Source organism: Ostrea edulis, chromosome 5, assembly GCF_947568905.1.
Source record: "Ostrea edulis chromosome 5, xbOstEdul1.1, whole genome shotgun sequence".
NCBI lineage: Eukaryota > Metazoa > Mollusca > Bivalvia > Ostreida > Ostreidae > Ostrea > Ostrea edulis.
This window is the reverse complement of record NC_079168.1, coordinates 8,224,123-8,243,498: the sequence shown is the minus strand read 5'-3', so window position 1 is coordinate 8,243,498 and position 19,376 is coordinate 8,224,123. Positions and strand designations below refer to the sequence as shown.

General features: G+C 36.2%; 2 protein-coding genes across 2 annotated transcripts in view; one reads left to right on the top strand and one right to left on the bottom strand.

The window, feature by feature from the left end:
• Positions 1–851: 851 nt before the first annotated feature.
• Positions 852–2,072, bottom strand: LOC125650028 (putative nuclease HARBI1). The gene is made up of 3 exons (XM_056167162.1): positions 1,865–2,072; positions 1,229–1,341; positions 852–956 (listed from the first exon to the last, which is right to left on the bottom strand). The coding sequence occupies exons 1-3, from the start codon at positions 2,070–2,072 to the stop codon at positions 852–854; spliced, it is 426 nt and encodes a 141-aa protein (XP_056023137.1).
• A 1,013-nt stretch (positions 2,073–3,085) lies between these two features.
• The window catches only part of LOC125650009 (ryncolin-1-like), a 31,635-nt gene continuing 15,344 nt past the window's right edge, over positions 3,086–19,376 (top strand). The window contains exons 1-4 of the mRNA XM_048877948.2: positions 3,086–3,121; positions 15,115–15,191; positions 15,291–15,419; positions 16,126–16,268. Of these exons, the coding sequence (XP_048733905.1) occupies positions 15,116–15,191; positions 15,291–15,419; positions 16,126–16,268 (348 nt within the window). The 5' untranslated portion in view covers positions 3,086–3,121; position 15,115. The remainder of the gene's footprint in view (positions 3,122–15,114; positions 15,192–15,290; positions 15,420–16,125; positions 16,269–19,376) is intronic.

Genomic DNA, 19,376 nt, shown 5'->3' with positions numbered 1-19,376 from the left:
CTTTGGAAATGATAAAAAGATGTTTTGACCAACTAACCAGTACCTCCGGTGACCTTGACCTTGATTAATAGATTACAATCATAATTTGTTCAATGATTAAAACATTATCTGGCAATGATATCCCTGTATGTGAAACCGTTGTTGTTGGCGTGATCAATCTCTTGGACATCTGGGCCAGCTATGATTAGGTCATCAACTGAAATGGTCACAATGTCCTGTCTCAAAATTCCTATATTGTGTAGAACCACACATGCCACCACATACTGACAGGCTCTATTCGGGTTTGTCCGCAGACCAACTGCCAGGCATGGAAACCTCCTCTTTAAAATCCTTTAAGTTTGCTCAATTACAACTCGTGTACGGCACAGTGCTGAGTTGAACCGCTCTTTGTGTCGTACATCATTGGTGTTGTTGTAGGGAGTCATTAGATAGGTTTTGCATGGTTACCAGAGTCACCAAGCAGCAAGCCATCATGCTGGCCTGTAATTGTCAATCATAGGGCTTTGGAAATTGTCAAATTCGGGAATAAGTGAAAATGGGCTGGAGTCATTTGAAAATCTTTCAAAAATCATGGGGCCAACTTATGTGAAAGCGACAATGTATAATGTGAATTATGTATTTCATTATGCATTGTAAAGTGTGGCATATGTTCCTCTTCTATGAAAGATTATGTCTAACCAGATTCATATTATATATAATTTATATACATTGAACTTGGTAGATCATCTTTTAAGATAAGTTGTTCTGAGTTTATATACCTTTCTGAATTTATGATTACTTTGTGAAACCACGTCATTTACATCTATATCTTGTCTATAAGTTTTGATATATGACAAAAATATTTACCATTCTCAAATTGACGACAGAGTATTTTCTCTGAAGACTCTAGAATCATGGCAAGACCCTGGCCATTTCGCCACACCGTTGATTATAACAAAATTGGTGTCGCATGTCATCTGAATTTTTTTTTTTATACAATTCATGAATATTACTACATTGCATATTACAGCCCAATGTACCTATCCTGCATGATACAAACAAATATTTATAAACACCTAGTTTATTATGTTTTTCAATATAATGGTCATGAGCAAAAGCCAACTCCTTACCCACTCCCTGATTTTTTTTATTTATTACAAATCATGTATTACCATAAATTATAGAATTTACACAATAACAGTAATGGGGAATGGAGAACAATGCCAAACAGTCTTTAAAGCATATTTACCATAACATTTAAGGAATGATATCCTTTCCGGTTGACGTAATCCGGTTCATTTTCTACTGGCGTCTGTATTCGAATAAATGTGCCATCAACACAGCCCAACACACCCGGAAACCCTACAATCAATACATTGTGTTAAGAGGGACTGGTTCAAGTTATTTTTAAAAAGAAATATTTTTCAATTTTTTAAATGCTAACAATTAAAAATTCAACTCGTTTGATGTTGACAGCCAAAATTTTTACCTTCTGGCCATGGGTGCATCTAAACACATTAGACTGTTAATTTTGATCATTACAAGTGAATAACAAAATTTGAGGACATCTATATTCGCCACAAAGTGGTGAATTGGATATGGACAATATATTGTGTCTTTAACCCCCCCCCCCCCTTTCCCTCTTAGCTCTATTATAAAATACCTAAACAATTGATAATACTTTAAGCATATTTTGAAATTACATGTGTCAATGATAGGATTTTTTTAAAAGAAAGTATGGTTTTATAACCGCTATTTAAATAGGAGATGCGTTTTATTCAGTTTAGAAGGGTTGAAATGCATGTAGGACGAATAGTGTGGACTGATTGTCATGCGCTTGGAAATGTGAAGGTCATGTGAAATGGAAAGTAGCTATTATTTATACCTGCGATGTTGTGGAACTTTCTCTTGGTATTAGTAGCGTTTTGGTCAGTTGGGAATATAATATAACGATTAGCGAGGCTAACTAACGCTGACGCAACCCTTCTAATGCATCTTCCAGCCGTTGACCTGGAGAAGTGTATCGAATCTCCAATTAGTTGATGGAAGGCACCGGTCGCATCAAACCTCAAAAACACTAAAAGCTGTACCATTGGAGGTAGGGCCAGCGATCTTCTTGTGGGATGGATGACGATGTCTTCTATTAGACCACAGAGAAAAATAATGGTGGGTCGGCGGAAACGGTACCTTTCATAGAGCTCCTCGTCTGTCCGCATATCGAGTGGGTTTAAGCGATCCCTAAATACTCTGGGTCGGGGAAGACGTCTTTGTGGACAGGCATCACGATGATAATTTCCAACTCGCCTCAAAAATGCAACAAGTGCGGCCATTTTGAATGAACTTAACGACAATCTTAGAAAGTTAAGACAGCTCTAAGACAGTCTTAAAATTTAAGTGGTTTTGTTGTGATCCACTTTAAGACTAGTCTTAAGATTTAAGTGCAACTTTATTGATTTAAGACAATCTTAAAGTTTAAGACAGTTTCATGATCCCGGAGCCAGGACATCTTGCCGTGAACCAAGATGATAATACGCAAACACGAAAAAAGTTATGATTGCTCAAATAAGTCAATTCATAGTATAGTGCTATGCTGAGAAATGTGTGATTGTCTCCGGAAGTAAGACTACGCAAGGCTGTGTGGCCCTGTAACATAAGGTCTGTACAAACAGATATCCGTGTGTAATACCGTGTGTACATGTACATGCAGAGCCTTTCTTGTTGTAATGTAAATACTGTGTATATATGTTTCAGACAATAAAAGGTCAGGAAACAAGACCAAAAATAAGATTATCATGATTAGATTTCAGTATCAATTTTAAAGAGGTACAAATGAAAGAAGGAGGACGGGGCTAGGGTGACCTGGTTCGATCTCTGGTGCCGGCAGGTTGTGAAATTCAACTGGGTAGGTTAAATCCGACGAGGAGGTCACCCCTCTAAATCCGCCTCTGCGTTCAATCTCTGCGATATGAGAATGCTATTTGCGTCTTAAGTACTTTCACAATCGAGATCGATATTTTAACTTTTACTTTGCTGCACGCATTTTTGTAATTAAGATATATTGTTTCATCTATCTGTTTCATATGTATATATAAATATCAGACAACATTCAAATTTTTGGCAGTATAGATCAGAAGCAACAAAGGTAAGATTTCTTCAATTTTTTCTCTCGATACAACAAAACTTTATTGCAAACTATTCTAATTATTTTGTTCTAGTCGTATGACTATGTCAACCAAAAATAATAATAATTTGTTACTGCCGAATAAGAGAAATATACCAAGGAACTTGATGGTGTAGGGGTTTTAGCAGTCTCGTTTAAAGTCAGCATTTCGCAAATTCTAGTGATATAGTTAGCCAATACAACCTATCATTGGGTCAAATGCTGTCTGACGTGTTTCATACCAATTGTTAGGCCCTTCTTGGCACACTGATTTTGGCTACGGATTATTTCGTTAACTAGCCTGATCAAGGCATTTTGGGTTCACAGTGGGTGTGACCGGTCGGCAAGGGAGCACGCCTCTGGTATGTTCAAGGGTCCGTGTTTGCCCAACTCTTTATTTTGTATTCCTTATACAGGCCCGTAGGAAGCAATTTCACTTTCGGGGGGCACCACACCAAAGTAATTTACGACAAAAAAGTGATATCGACAAAACCATTAGTAAAAAGATAACTGCTTAAATATATGCAAGCATTGAAGTGTACGTCATGTACATAAATCTAATTATGTACATAGAATCTAATTAGTTTCCCAGAAAACCCATCAACTTTAATTTTAAGTTTTGTTTGTTTTGGGGTTTTCTTTGGAGGGGGAGGGGTGTTAAGGATTTTTTTTATTTTTTTTTTGATTTTTTGTTTCTTTGTATCTTTATCATTTTGTTATCAATCATTTCTGAGTCATATGGTATTTAGTACTCGGTAAACTTTCCAAAAATCGCCAGTCTGTGTTCACTTTCACTTACAACTCCTCAACTATTTTTTCTGGATTCAGTTCATCAGTCTCATTTTTATGAACATGCAATAAAAGCAAATTGTTTGTTCGTATTTGGCTCATTGTTGATCTCAGTGATGTTTTCAATCTTTTCAAGGCGCTGAATGAGCGCTCACTGGTAGCGTTAGTTGCAGGAAGTACCAAAATTAGTTTGAGAATTTTGAGGATCTCGGCAAACAGACTTTTTTCATTTAAATGTCTGAAAATTTCAACCACACTTGGTATATCTGGCGTAAAGTCTTTTGGCAAAACAGTCTTTAACATTATAAGCTGGCAGTGAAGATCCTTTGGCTTCAAATCTTTATCATATAGGGTGGTGACAAAATTGAATTCTTCTTCAAACGTTTGACCTGTGCAAGCCTTAATTACGAGGTTTTCAAGATTAACATAAGCTTTGTAACCTGGTTGGTCAAATCTAGATTTTATGCCAGCTAAAAGCAGATCTAATGCCTCGTAGAAATCTTCCCTCTACATATCTCCACACGATGAAAAAGTATGTGCTGCTGTCCCATCATCAAGTTTACGAGGAATTTTGCGTTTATTAGGAAGAACAGAATCATCGATGTTCATCTGTTTTGCTTTTTCAACAACTTCCTCGTTAAACTGAGCGAAGATTGTCTCATCTCGGAGACTTTGCAAAGCACTCATTGTCGTTAATGCCATTTTTTGACAATCACTCGCCGAGAGATTTGGAGCCTACAGAGCCCTTGCCAAATTATCACTATAACGTAAACGTTTTTCACTCAGTAAACACCCAAAGAAGAAATCAAACCTGCACATATAAGCAGCCACTCCCCTAATTCTGTTTCTCATTTCTACCTCACGCACGTATTGGAGGCTTTCATCCCAAACATTTCTTAGAATTTCATAGTTTGACAAAATGCTCAAAAATGTGTCGGCTTTTATTGTCCATCTTGTGGGACACAAAACCCTTATTCCCGCTGGCGTTTTCTCTAGATTTTGGGCATTTTTTAATGTATTGAAAATCATCTCCCTTCTTGGAGATTCTTTAATCAACTTTGTTATATCCTTTGCAATGCCCAGGGTGTCTCTAAGCAACTTACATCCCTTAATAGAATCACTGCAAGCTAGGTCAAGAGCATGACCATAACAGTCTATGTAAAGGGTTCTGGGTTCAAGTGCATGAATTTGTGTTGCAACACCTGTCTTTGAACCAGCCATGTCATAACACTGGCCTCGTACTTTGTTGATAGGCAGATCGAACCTCAAAAGGGCATCTTTAATTGCTATGGTTATTGAATTATCCCCAATGTCAGAAAGACAGTACATCCCTAATAAATCTTCATGAGTGGTAAAATTTTGATCAACCCATCGAATGCATAAAACAAGTTGCTCTTTGTTGGAAATATCTCGTGTTTCGTCTGCCATTATTGAAAAGAATTCAGACGATTTGATGAAAGCAACAATTTGTCGCAATACCTGCAACCCCATCACCTGCAAAATTTCATTTTGTATATCTGGAGCAACATACTTATTTGTATTGCGTTGTAGCCATTCCTGAAGCTGGGGATCGCGTTTAGCCTCTAGCATGAGAAGTTGATTAAAGTTCGAGTTTTTCTCGTCTTTGTCACCCCCGAAGAGCAATTCCTTGTCGAGCAAGAAACTTCAAAATGTTTGTGATCTTAAGCAAATTCTCTCTGTTAGACTTTTTCTTGACTTCGTGCGTCTTTGAAAGACATTCTCCAACATCTTTAACCTCCTCCTTTATCGTAAACTCCCTTTCCATAGCCTCTTTATGGCAATCACTTTTCTCTTGTGCGGCGAATTTTGTGGTTGCTTTTTTTCCAGTTTTTAAAACCACTTGATATGAAAGCTTTTTCTTTCTTGTGACAACTGAGTCTTCTTCTGAAATGATTTTATGCAAGGAAAACAGAATACAACATCTTTGATTTCTACATAATGTAACCAAGACCACCGATCAAACCAGGAGGCATTGAAAGATCTCATCTTTTTACCAAACGTTTTTGCTGGAAAGAAAATATTCCGTGGCTGATTTGGGGTACTACCGATCTCTGGTGTATGCCATTTTTCATGTACAACCTGGGCCTTTTGAACTGGTGTTTCTGAGATATCATCTTCTGAAGAAGAAGAATCAATAAAGGAAGCAACCTTAACATGTTTGTCTGTTTCTTTGTTAGCAGTTTCCCCCAATCTACCTGTTTCAATAGACTCCTCATTTGTGTTAGACTCCAAGAGTGGGGAAGGACTATCTTGTGATTGTTTTGGTTCAAATGAGCGATGAGGTTCAGAATCCTCAAAGGATAACCTCGAACGCTTTGAAAGAGGTTCCTCATGCTTGTGCAAGGTGACGATAACCAACAGTGATCAATCTCACAACTCCTACAAGCAATACAAAATAGATAGTTGGGCAAACACGGACCCCTGGACACACCAGAGGTGGGATCAGGTGCCTAGGAGGAGTAAGCATCCCCTGTTGACCGGTTACACCCGCCGTGAGCCCTATATCCTGATCAGGTAAACGGAGTTATCCGCAGTCAAAATCAGTGTGTCAAGAACGGCTTAACAATCGGTATGAAACACGTCAGACAGCATTTGACCCAATATGAGGTTGTATTGACGAACTAGATCGTTATAACGACCATAGAATTTGCAAAGTGCTGACTTCAATCGAGACTGTTGAAATCCCTGTACCATCACTTGTTTGTCAGTAGCTTACCTCGATTTAAAAACTGACTATACCCAGAACAAGCTCTTGTATATCGAATCAGTTGAGATATATAAACACCATATGCAGGTGATAATGGAATATTGCTACACAAATATGGGAAGTTGACGATGGAGAAGCTGTAATCATCCTTGTGAATACAGGCAACAAAATTATTAGGTGTCCAACCATCTATTTTTGTAACAATTGTTTGAGTCCACATGATGTGGATAGCATCCTGATATTCTTTAGCATCAGTACGGTCAAGAGGAACAATAAGCTGATTATGATCTTGTCTGTTTACACCAGGGTTTTGCACCTCGGGGAAAATCGACATGATTGGTTTCTGCAAAACGTTAGAAGCTACGAACATATGTGAAAGGCTTGAATAGTAACCGTTCTGGGTTGTTTTTATTGTTTCCTTTTGTAACGAAGCAATCAAATTACCAGTAATTAAACACTTTTCTGACAGGGAACTTTCAAAGACATATTGAAGTGAACTTTTGTTTGTGGAGATGGTCACAAAAGTGTTTTCATTCGTGCAGCGCTTCAGGTTTGAAACAAGTTCAAACACCAATTCGTACCCCCATTTCCTTAAAATTGTCCTCATGTCCAAACACAAAAAAAGAGAGAGTTCTGAATAAACAATTCCCATCACCATATATCTGAATCGGGATAAGCTCAGAAGGAGCATCACTTGGATAAAGCTCTGAGGAAACAGCATCTTTTCGAATATTCGAAGTTGGGATATTAGGTATGCTTGTTGGAAGAGGATATTTCTTCAACATTTGCCCTTTGAGTCTAACAAGAGAACTTAGTGCTCCCCATCCCTTTTTTCCTGCATTCCTTGCTTCTTCGTGCACTTTTTCAAAAAATGCCTTTCTTTCGTCCGTCTGGGCATACATTGTGAAATATAATCAAAGTTAAAACTGTGCGGAAGGTTGATCTTACACTGATACGATAGTGTCTACTCTTGGACCAAGAATGAAACGTCTTCACAGCCTGAGACTTTACAAGCTTAGAACAAGTTGTTACACGTCATGACCTACGTCACTGATACATAGTACTTCACACATTGTCGGGTTTACCTTTACCATAAAAACTGTGATGATTAAAAAGTCAACAAATCATCATATTAGCTTTACAAAAAGATTTTAAATATATACAAACGTTGAACTGGTATTAGGGCAGTTGGGCATAGACATTTTTGTATCAAGACGAAGTTTCTATGAACAAGCTATCTAATGAATTATTAGACCTTGAAAGTTAGTCAAGGTCATACATATTAGATACCTTTTGATCAGTCGTCCCTTGCGAGATTTTTTCACTCGTATGAGTCGTCAACAGATACCGGTAAAGGACTTTAAACGACACTAGTGCCGGGCACTTGGCAAAGGAACAGTCACTACATATAATAGGTTTGACGCCAGATGCGGAGCTGGGAACGAGAACCGAACTATTACCTCATGATTACAACCTTTTGGATGATGCCCAAGAAATGTTAAGGCATTAAGTGCTTTTCATAATATTTATTTTTATTTAAGCTAAAGGACAGTCACACTGACTGACTCTGAGTTTCATTGAATAAAATTAACTTTCTGCTTAAAAATAATTATACATTACACTATATGTGAATTTTACTATATGAATTTTGTTGTTGAAAAATATTGCCCCCCCCCCCCCCTCCGATTCCTACGGCCATGTTATAGGAGTTATGAGATTGATCACTGTTCGTTATCTTCATCTCCCATGCATCCCTCAACGAATACATGCGCGTACTTGTGATATAATTAGAGACATATATAATATCTCTGTTATATAACATATATGTACAGTGTGTGAAATAACCGTGTGTCCGACCACCGGAGACACATAAGTTTTGCCACGGCGACCAAATTTCCTGGTAACGAAGTTGTAACAAGCCAAGGAACAGACACCGTCGCGGTGGCCTAAAGGTTAGAGCGTTCGCGGGTTCCGAATCCCGGCCACGACAGACCTAAGTCGTTAAAACAGGTAGTGACAGTTCCATCGCCAAAAGCTCAGCATTAGGTGTGAATGTCACGGGTCCTCGGAGATGACCTTAAAAACGGATGTCCTGTATCACAGAAGGTGTGGCACGCTAAATAGATCTCACTGCTCGATGGCCGTAAGCGCCGAGCAAAGGCCTAAATTTGAAGCCCTTCACCGGTCTTGGTGACGTCTCCATGTGAGTGAAAAACTCTCGAGCGAGACGTTAAACAAGATACAAGGAACACACTTCGTCAATTTTATGATCGGGATCGAAGTTTTGGGAGGTCTATTCGTTTCCCATAACTGGTCCAGGATATTGTCGTTCTTTGCTCTCACTTACACCTCTGTCAACGTCTCAAGGGTTTTACAAGATTTTTGTAAAATGGCACGTATGCTCAAATAAAGTATGGTTTTGACTTCAGTTACAAAAATATACATAAATAAATAAATATTGAGCAGATGTCAAGTCTTTTTGTGACACAAGAAGCATTGATTTGGGTTGAAACGTGGGTATTGGGTTGTTCTATTGCACCAGTCCTATACATAGGTACATGAAGAATATATAGTAATAGAAAAAAATCTACAAATAGTTCTTGTCCTACATTTTCCCAATATTTTTTAAAGTAGTTCTTAGTTTTATTAGCCGTAAAAAAAAGAAGTGGATTTACATGTGGAATAACTGCTTATTTTGAGACGTTAACAGAGGTACATGTGAGTGTAAGGAACGATAACTCTGGTAGAGATTGGGTTATTGTCAGTATATCTCTAGATTCTGCTTGATCTTTGAGAAATAGACGATAGAGATCTACTGGAGATCTCCGAACTGCAAACGAGGAAATTAGGATCAGTCTTATAGCACTCCACCCGACCAAACGATTACAGCTCTAGATACAAGATTTCGCGATTCTGTGTTTAAAACCATACATCTGCCAGGATTCAAACTGTCGTACGTTGGTACAGCAAAATAAAAATATCTACACTCTTCTGTTCTTGAGAAAAAGAAAAAACAAGTGCACTAAATATATCACAAAGCCGTCGTTTCAAACTCCAATACTGAGCTCTATATCGAGATCATTGGATTTGTGACAGTTCATATACATCATGATGATATTGGAATATCATACGATGATTCAATGCTTACATATAAATGATAAACCGTTTTCCATATTCATTATTTGGAAAAAAATAATCCCATGGGAATCCGGGTTAGCATAGGTCCTCAGTACTCCTTGTTTGTGGTAAGAGGCGATTAAATGGGGCGGTCCTTCGGATGAGACCGCAAACATAGCAGATGTGGCACGATAAAGAACCCTCCCTGCTCAAAGGCCATAAACGACAAGCATAGGTATAAATTTTGCAGCTCATCAACGGCAATGTTGACGTCTCCATATGAGTGAAAGATTCTCGAGAGGAACAATATACAATCCCTTGAAAATTGTTCCAAATTTCCCTTTGACATGCTCCCCCGAAAAATCTAGGCTGACGACCTATATTTATTCTTATATATTCTTGCTGTCATACCTTTGTATTCTAAAAAGTTATTTTCCCCAATTTGTTTTTCGTTTGAAATAATTTGTGCTGGCTACTCGCGGAAAATCAAAGTTGACGGTCGTATATGTTTTTTTCTCCATTTTTATTCCGATTTTATGGTATATCAATATTTGAATAAAATCTATATGGTAGAAACAAATTAGGCCCGTCGTCCTTAATTAGTAGATACATGTACATGTAGTAATAAAGTACTTTTGAAAATGGCAGTTATTTTTTCAGAGCTAATAATTCTTCGGCATGGCTGACAACTTTTACAAGCAGTCAGCCCTGCATGTCTAACTAATTTTATAGCGAGTTTCAAATTTTGATATATGCAAGGTGAAGATAACGAACAGTGATCAATCTCATAACTCCTACAAGCAATACAAAATAGATAGTTGGGCAAATATAAGATATATATAAGACAGAAGTAGTTATTTTCAATAAAAGCGGGTACCTAATTAAGAAAACTTCATGTTTGGTAATACATGCATTGACTGCTAATAGATATAAATATCTAGGTGTAATATTTATCATCCTTCTGTGGTTCATTCAAGGAAACAAAATCTGATTTATACAATAAAGCTCTTAAGGCCTCGATCAAACTTTATAAAGACATCAAAACTATAGATCCACTAATCAAAACATTTTTACATCCTTTTGACCATGTGGTAAAACCCATTGCCTTCCATGGCTGTGAGATATGGGGAATACTTTTGTCACGCATGCTGGAAAAAGACAGAGATTTATACAATATCTTTAAAACTTGTGAGGTAGAAAATCTGAATATCAAGTTTTGTAAACATCTACTGGGTTCCGGAAAAAGAAGTACTAATATTGCAATAATTTCTGAATTGGGTAGATATCTCATGTTCTACTGTATAATACACAGTATTTTGCTATATTGGCATAGACTTGAGAATTGCCCAGAATCATCCCTGTTATACAGTGCTTATACAGAGAATGTCAATCTTAATTCATATGATATAAATTGTTGGTATAGAAATATAAGTTATTTTGAGAAGAAATGGGTATTTTGGTATCCAATTGTAAAAATATCAAATTCTCATTTTTTTTAAAAAAAACAAATGAAGAATCAGGTACGAAAACAGTTTTTACTTTACTGCATGGTCAAAAAGACATGAAGAGGGTCAGAAATCAGGAAAATTTACAACATATTCTTCATATAAAGAACACTTTAATATGGATAATTAAGAAAAACTCTATGTAGATTCCGAATTAGTGCACATGATCTACGAATTGAAAGCGGAAGATTTGAATTGGTCAGAATATTCCTTTAGAAAAGAACAAAAGAATATGTGAATTATGCAACCTAAATTGTATGGATGAAGAATTTCATTTCCTCACTGATTGTTCATTCTATCTCGAAGAAAGAAATTTTTTTTCATGATATATACAAGCTCAACCAAAATCATATATTTAACAAATAAGGACAAACTTACTTGGTTGATAATTAATGAAGACAAACCGGTAATTGTCAAATTGAGTGAATATTTAGTTAAAACTTTCAGAAAATTAGCTGATGCTTTAAATCTGCAAAAATCCTTCTAGCTTATTATTCATATGTTGGTATAACACTGATATTGTCCATTTACTTATGTATACACCTGCAGGGCCGTAACTGCCGATGAGGCAGACGAGGCAACTGCCTCGTCTGATTTTTTGGCAAAAAAGAAAATAAAATTATATAAATGTTATATTATAGGATATATGTTTAAAATGAAGACAAGCACCTTTGTCTTTGACACCATATTACGATTCTTTACATAGTACAAATGAAACACAAACATGATAAATTGGGATTTAAAAAGTGTCATTTTCAGTCGTAAAGTCAATCGGCGGCCCCCAATCCCCTGCCTCCCCTGATTTAGAACCCTACTTACGGCCCTGACCTGATTTGCAAATCATATACGTACATGTTTCCCCCATATGCTATACCCACATGTAGTTTGTAGTTAAAGGCAATCTAATTAAAATCAGATCTTTTCTAAATGTTACACTGGAGAAGGAACGGTTAGAGAAGCCCTGATTTTAATAATTATATTGTAGTTAAAGGACACAACGCATATTTCTAAACTTTTTCATTTTCTCAGTAAATTTAATATTTTTAATGCCCAAAAAATATTTTAAATGTATTTTTAATGAAATATTTTGCGTAGTTTTCGAGTTTGAAAGCGATGACATTCAAATCCATGTATTTACTTCCGCTATTAAGCGCCATTATGTGTGACGTCATATGCGCCCACGGGGTTTGTCTGTAGTTAATGTATTTTTTTCTGAAAATTCTTTTTAAGCTATCTTGCTGTTCTGAACTCTGGGCCCAAAATTGGAATACACCTCTCTCTCTCTCTCTCTCTCTCCTGTTTAATTTTTAAGCAAGCTTGAAGAATGATTGTGTATGATTTCAAAATGTGATTGCTCCTTCGCCAAACGCTTGGCATTCATAAGTGAGAATCACGGGTCTTTCGGGTATGACCTTAAAAACGGAGGTCCCGTGTCGCGGGAGGTGTTGGCACATTAAAGAACCCTCACTGCTACGGCCCTGAGACCTAAGCATAGGTCTAAATTTGTTTTAGGTGACGTCTAATATGAGTGAAAAATTTTCCGACAGGATATAAAAATACATCAATCAATCGTTACCACATTTCACGAAAGTTCAAACTCTCTGTAAATTTAATCCTACTTCGAACCACCGCCTTCAGGAGTGTTCAGAAGATTGTTTGTCATCGATAACAAGTATTGGAAAAGCTTCGTAACCTTTAATTAAATATGCACTCCAGGTAACGGACATTTCCTGATATCAAGTTGTATAATCTGAAGGGAGTAAAACTTTTAGTATGTTTTTATCAGGTTTAGCTGATGGTTTTTTGTTTTGCTATTTGTTTTGAATATTCCACCTCATAACCTCCAGGCCAGGATGAGGCTACAGAAGAGATTCAAAATTTTCGATAGGAATATACATATATATATATATATATGAAAAATCTTTTCCGGCGTGTTTCATACCAATTGTAAGGCCGTTCTTGGCACACTCATTTTAACTATGGATTACCCCATTTACCTGATCAGGGGATACGACTCACGGCGGGTGTGACCGGTCGACAGGGAATGCTTACCCCTCATAGACATCTGATCCCACCTCTGGTATATCCAGGGGTCCGTGTTTGCCCAACTCTCTATTTGGTATTCCTTTTAGGAGCTATGAGATTGATCACTGTACGTTATATTCACCTTTGAAAAGAAAATCACGTGTACATTTCTTAAAATGATAAATGCAAGCATACATTTGAGTTTGATCCAACCATGACGCCTAGTTATACCAGGTAAAGTATTTCACATGAAATATATAACTCTTAAAGGATGGTGCAGTTTATTGAATACAGTAATAGTTATCAGCTGACACCAGGTACCTTATGGTTCCGAATTTTAAGATTTGATGTGAGTCTATTTAAAGTTTCACAAATTTATTGAATCCCATCAATTACATGAAAATAAAGCCTCTCAAAATAACTTTCATTTAGATCTAGATATAATGTATTTCCCACAAATTCAATAAATAAAAGTCTGATACAAAAATATCTGAATATGTGACTTTAATCTTTAAAAAATATCAATTCCCAAAGTAAGTAAAAGTGACCAGATTCCAAAATAATTGGAAAATTTGATCAACTCTATTGATTTAAGTTCACTAATCACCAATCCAATCAAACTAACCCAATTAATAGATTCCAAATAAGATAATTACACGCTTACATTAGAAAATTTAGATGAACCAAACGTTGTCCTAACTCCCAAATATTACTAGGCTAGCTGACTAATAATCGGATTTCCTTCCTATCATGTATCTGTTAAATTCCGTTAACCCAATTTACGTTAAAAAAAAACGTTTACACTTGACAGAAAATCTAATTAAACATTGTTCTACAATTAAAATTTACTAATAATTAAAATATCGGTCACAAAATACTATTTCTCATTTAACATAGAAATATAAACAGCACAATAAAGTTTTGTTTACTTACATTGTCGATTTCAGTGAAATTTACAACATATGAATATTGATGAGGGTTAAAATCAAAATTAAGAATTGACCCGGAAGTCAAGGTCAACTTCTAACACCATGGTCGCGTTCAAGATCGTAGCGGCTAGCCTAGGAGCTAGGTATGGTGGCTGATTTGTGCCATATTACCATGTGTTGTCTTTTCGTTATTTTGAGACAAAAAGTAGCTAATATCATCATTTTGTCGTCTCTTCGTTATTTCGAGACGAAAAGCCACTAAATATCGTTTTATTGTCTTTTCGCCTCGAAATAACAATAAGACAATAAAGTGTACAATAGCACAGATCAGCCACCAAACCTAGCCCATAGGCTAAGCGCTAAGATCTTGAACGCAGCCCTGGACTAATGCATGTACGATATATGTGCTTGTGGAGCAAAACCCGTAATATGTTATATAAAACGAATCGAAAAAAAAATAAACAAATACATCCTCTGAATGGATCACAATTATTTTAATAATCAGTAGATCTGTTGATATACACAAAATAAACAGTTCAAGTAAATATTCCCGTTAGAATTTCCTCTTTTAAAAGGGGAAATAGTACATGACTAATATGATGTAGTAATGATTAAAATCCAACCCTACTCCCGTCAATCAACAAAATAGTTATAATAACCAGGATGATGGTAGCAGGTCCATCTAAACCAATATCAGCACTAACAACAATTAGGGACGGTCTTGAAAGACATTGTCAACTTAAAATATGTACCAAGTCATATATATATCTAAAATACTCTAACACATATTTTGGACAAATCGCTATCATATCGGTCCTCCTTGCTATAATTATTGTTAATTTTTCTTGTTAAGCTTTTTTTTGATCTTTATGATTTTTCTAGAATGGACTACAAGATTCTCGCCTTTGCTTTTCTCCTGGTCGCCAAAGCATGTGGATTGAACTTTCACCCAGTTAAAGGTAATTCACCAGCATGATTGACAAATTATAGCATTGATCACCTTTAATTTTGTAGATATGCTTTACATGTTTAAATAAGTCGTTTCCATTTAACACCAGGTCATGTTGCTGACTATTTGAAATCCGCTAAATGGAGACTCACCAAGACGTACGCAAAGATTCACAATCCGATATCATTGGATATAATATCTAACTACAGACTCCCTGCTGGAACGATTTTGCATGCATGTAAGTCAGTGTATGTTTGTTCAGAGTTCCCTATATGCATGTTTTTGCAATGTTTAAAAAAGGACTCATTGACATTTATAATGATCTTTACAAATTCTAATGACAAGCATTTCCTCATGAACGCTCTATAGTTGTAAATAATGTACGTATAAACCTTGATAAATACAGTATGTCTATTTTAACGACTGGGAATTATGGAAGAAATACAGGTAGAATGTAAATACATGTATAAGAAATAGAGCTACATGTATACTGTTCATGAAGCGCTAACGGGCTTAATTCATGAAATATGTCGCCGCGTCGAAGTTCACACCCTCATGTATTTTCAAAAATGAAATCAATTTTTAAATATAGTAAATATATTTTTCTATTAAAAAAAATGTATCTGTAAATTGGTGCGCTATCGCACATATATGTAACGTTAAAAAGTATCGACGTCTATGTGCAATGACAATCAAGTTGACCTGTAGTGTAGGTAGACATGTATGTGAGTCTTATGCCTTTCCGTTGGTCTGACGCAAAAACTTTAACCTTGGACATGAATTTTGAACAGTTATTGATAGGTCGTTCAGATTTCACATGTGTATTCCTTGTGACAAGACCTTTCTTTGCCTACCAGAATTACATTAATTGCTATCATACGGGATCATCAATATTTCGTGAATACATCTTGTTTGTAATGTGAATTGGTGTCTGACCATTACAGTCGGACAAGCACGTGACTGTGAAGAAATTCTGAAGTGGAATTCCCGCACCAGAGGAAGAGACAGGGTGTACACAATCTATCCGGACAACAAAAATCCAACGAGAGTCTACTGTGACATGACCACAGACGGAGGGGGTTGGACGGTAGGGCTATTTAGATATCACTGCAATAAACACGTGATATGTTGTAGGCGGGGCTAATGATTTGACGACTTGACATAATCAAAGTACAGAATTTACTAGAAGCTGAACTTTTCAAATATTAAAGAAAAAATTATTTACATCAAATTAATTGCCCTGTAATTTATTTTATTTTAATTGAATATGGATTATTTTCACGAAAGTTGCGCAGTTCACAGTGGTTCAATTATTTGCTACATGTATGTGCAGCGACTTGGTGGCGTTATGTAGTATACTTTGAATGTAATCAGCAATGAACTCGTCCATAGAGCACCTAGAGTACAAGATGAACACAATGGCGACCGTTTCATAGATTATATTGATTTATTTTCAAGAAATTTGCGCAGTTCACATTGGTTAAATTATTTGGTATATGTATATGCAGGGACTCGAAAGGGGGAGGGGCAATATATATGTAGTATAGCTTGAATGTTGTCAAATCATTAGCTCATGGGAATTAAAGTTAAACGTTTTTCGAATTACAAATTTACAATACATTGAATTCAAATCCGTATCTCTATTTCATATAATGCTGTTCAGATTTCGCGAAATACATGTATATAGTTCTGTGTTTTGGAAATGATTGTTGGGTGGCATATATTAACGTCCTTCTCGAGAATGTTTTCGAAATGAGATTTGAGTATAGGATTATGTGTTTTAGTGGATGTTTTCTATTATGTTTGTTATGAAACAAAGAAAGGCGAAGGTGTGATGCGACTCTACAAAAGTCTCCTGCAATACATGTAACCGTTCTTGAATATGAATTTCACAAGATGGTTGTAGGGTAGTGAGTTCATTTATTTCATCAATCATACGGAGTAAAACATATACGAGATGAGATGTGATGACCCTAAAACAATGACAATATATAAACATACAAACAACACAAAGACAATACGAAGACATGATATTTCAACAATAACAAATACACAGAACATTCAATTAATACAAATTAATGTTTAGGCCATTAATTTATAGTTTACATTATTTCTGTGATTAAAATATAGTAATTAGATTAGGTCAATTATATGTACATTACATACCGGTTTATGGAACCGAGTTAGCCCCTAATACAGTGTTGGCTCAAAACTGGGCTTTATATATACTGACCTATTAAAACAGCAATTATGACAATATTCACAAACCCTTCTTATTTAAGGATACATGAATTAAAATAAAAACTTGCAATAGCTGAATAGATATTCATAACATTTAGCAGCTTCCATTCTTCTCTTTCATACAAGTTTGGCAATTGATTTAAAATATAACTTTTCTCATTCATTAATTACTTATATAGAATTAAATAAGTGATTTTATAGATTTTAAATAGCTTATTTTACTTACAGGTAAAGGTGTTGTATAGAACAATCCAAGTACTTTTAGATTTATAAAATGTAGTCACACCTATGTAAGACAAACTATTCTTCTCCTGGTCTAGCAACTCACTAACTACTCACTTTGAAAAAAAGAATACCTGCAAGCACCCTGAAATTCCCGCCAGGGTCTACCATTGGCCAAAATACAAATAACCAGCCAATAGAAATTTAAACCCAGTACATTACCTATTAAAATGTACATACTTTCACCTAGGCTATTCAATACCCCAGACCTGGACTTAACCATTATAAGAAATAGGGGTGTTTAGGTTTATTTAAACACATACACACAAAACTGTAGTTAGTAGCGCTGCGCATGAATGAATGCAAGCATGAATGAATGAATGAGAATCTGGATTAAATCAAAGTATAATGTAAAATAATAAAACAAAAGTCCAACTATCACAAACTCCCCCCAATAAAGAAATGACGTCCTCGTCATTTACAAAACACAAAAAAAAACTGAGGCAGAGAATGGCAGTGAACTTACACTTTATTTACAATGTTAATAATGCTTTTAAGTAAAATATTCCTCTCTTCTGGAACTTCTGTGCTCACAAATAGCTGTCTTAAAATATCCACTTTCCTGTCATTGATCATGTTTACTTGATAGTCATCTAAGTGTTTTGGTGGTCTCTTTGGTCTTGCAGATCTCCTCAATGAAACGCTCTCTTTCTCTGCGACACCAACTATCACATACATTTTCACAAAAAAATGGAAAACGGAAATATTCATATCTAGTGATCAGTCATCCAAAAATTATTTTATGAAACACCGCTCTGATTCCACGCACAAGTACTCTGAAGTTGAACGAAAAATATGCTGGAGTTCCTCATTGACAATATCTTCGTAGTCTTTGGTGATTAGGTCTTCCAACGGTCTGTTGGAAATCCCATTGGCACGAATTGTGCTCCTTCGTCAGCTGATCTGTTTTTATATTCCTATGAAGCAGAATTTATTTTAAAAGAAACTACTGACAAACTAGTTGATGGTGCAGGGGTTTCAACAGTCTCGTTTAAAGTCAGCATTTCGCAAATTCTATGGTCGTTATAACGATCTAGTTTGCCGATACAACCTGTCATTGGGTCAAATGCTGTCTGACGTGTTTCATACCGATTGTTAGGCCGTCCTTGGCACACTGATTTTGACTACGAATACCTCTGATTACCTGATCATTATACAGAGCTCATGGCGGGTGTGATTGGTCGATAGGGGATGCTTACTCCTCCTAGGCAACTGATCCCACCTCTGGTATATCTAGGGGCCCATGTTTGCCCAATTCTCTATTTCTATTGTTTGTGGGAGTTATGAGATTGATCATTGTTCGTTATCTTCGCCTTTTATTCATGAACGCGGTCCCCGGTGACTTTGGATAATGAACCAAGTTCAAGTGCCCACAAACCTATGTTAGCAATGATGATGTTCTAGACAAATCACAGACACTAAATGTTGTAGTTTAAACGCTTTTATCTTAATTTTAGCTGACCTGATCCGAAGGCGGCTCAAGCGAGCTTTCCTAATCAAAAGTTCCCGTTGGCGTCGTCATAAACTTTTTCCCATTTCCATCTTCTTCTCCAAAACCACTTGGCCTATGTCAACCTAACTTGGCAGAAATCATCCTGATGTGAAGGGAACTCAAGTTTTTCTATTGATGGGCAACGCCCTTCCCCAATGGGAAATGATTACGAAAATACAC

Bases quoted from the DNA above. Each gene is read 5' to 3' on its own strand.
- LOC125650028 (XM_056167162.1), bottom strand. From the start codon at position 2,072: ATGGTACAGCTTTTAGTGTTTTTGAGGTTTGATGCGACCGGTGCCTTC. The intron at 1,342-1,864 runs GTATAAATAATA...TATTGATTGTAG, and splicing joins AAAGTTCCACAACATCGCAG to GGTTTCCGGGTGTGTTGGGC. The intron at 957-1,228 runs GTAAATATGCTT...AAAAAAATTCAG, and splicing joins ATCATTCCTTAAATGTTATG to ATGACATGCGACACCAATTT.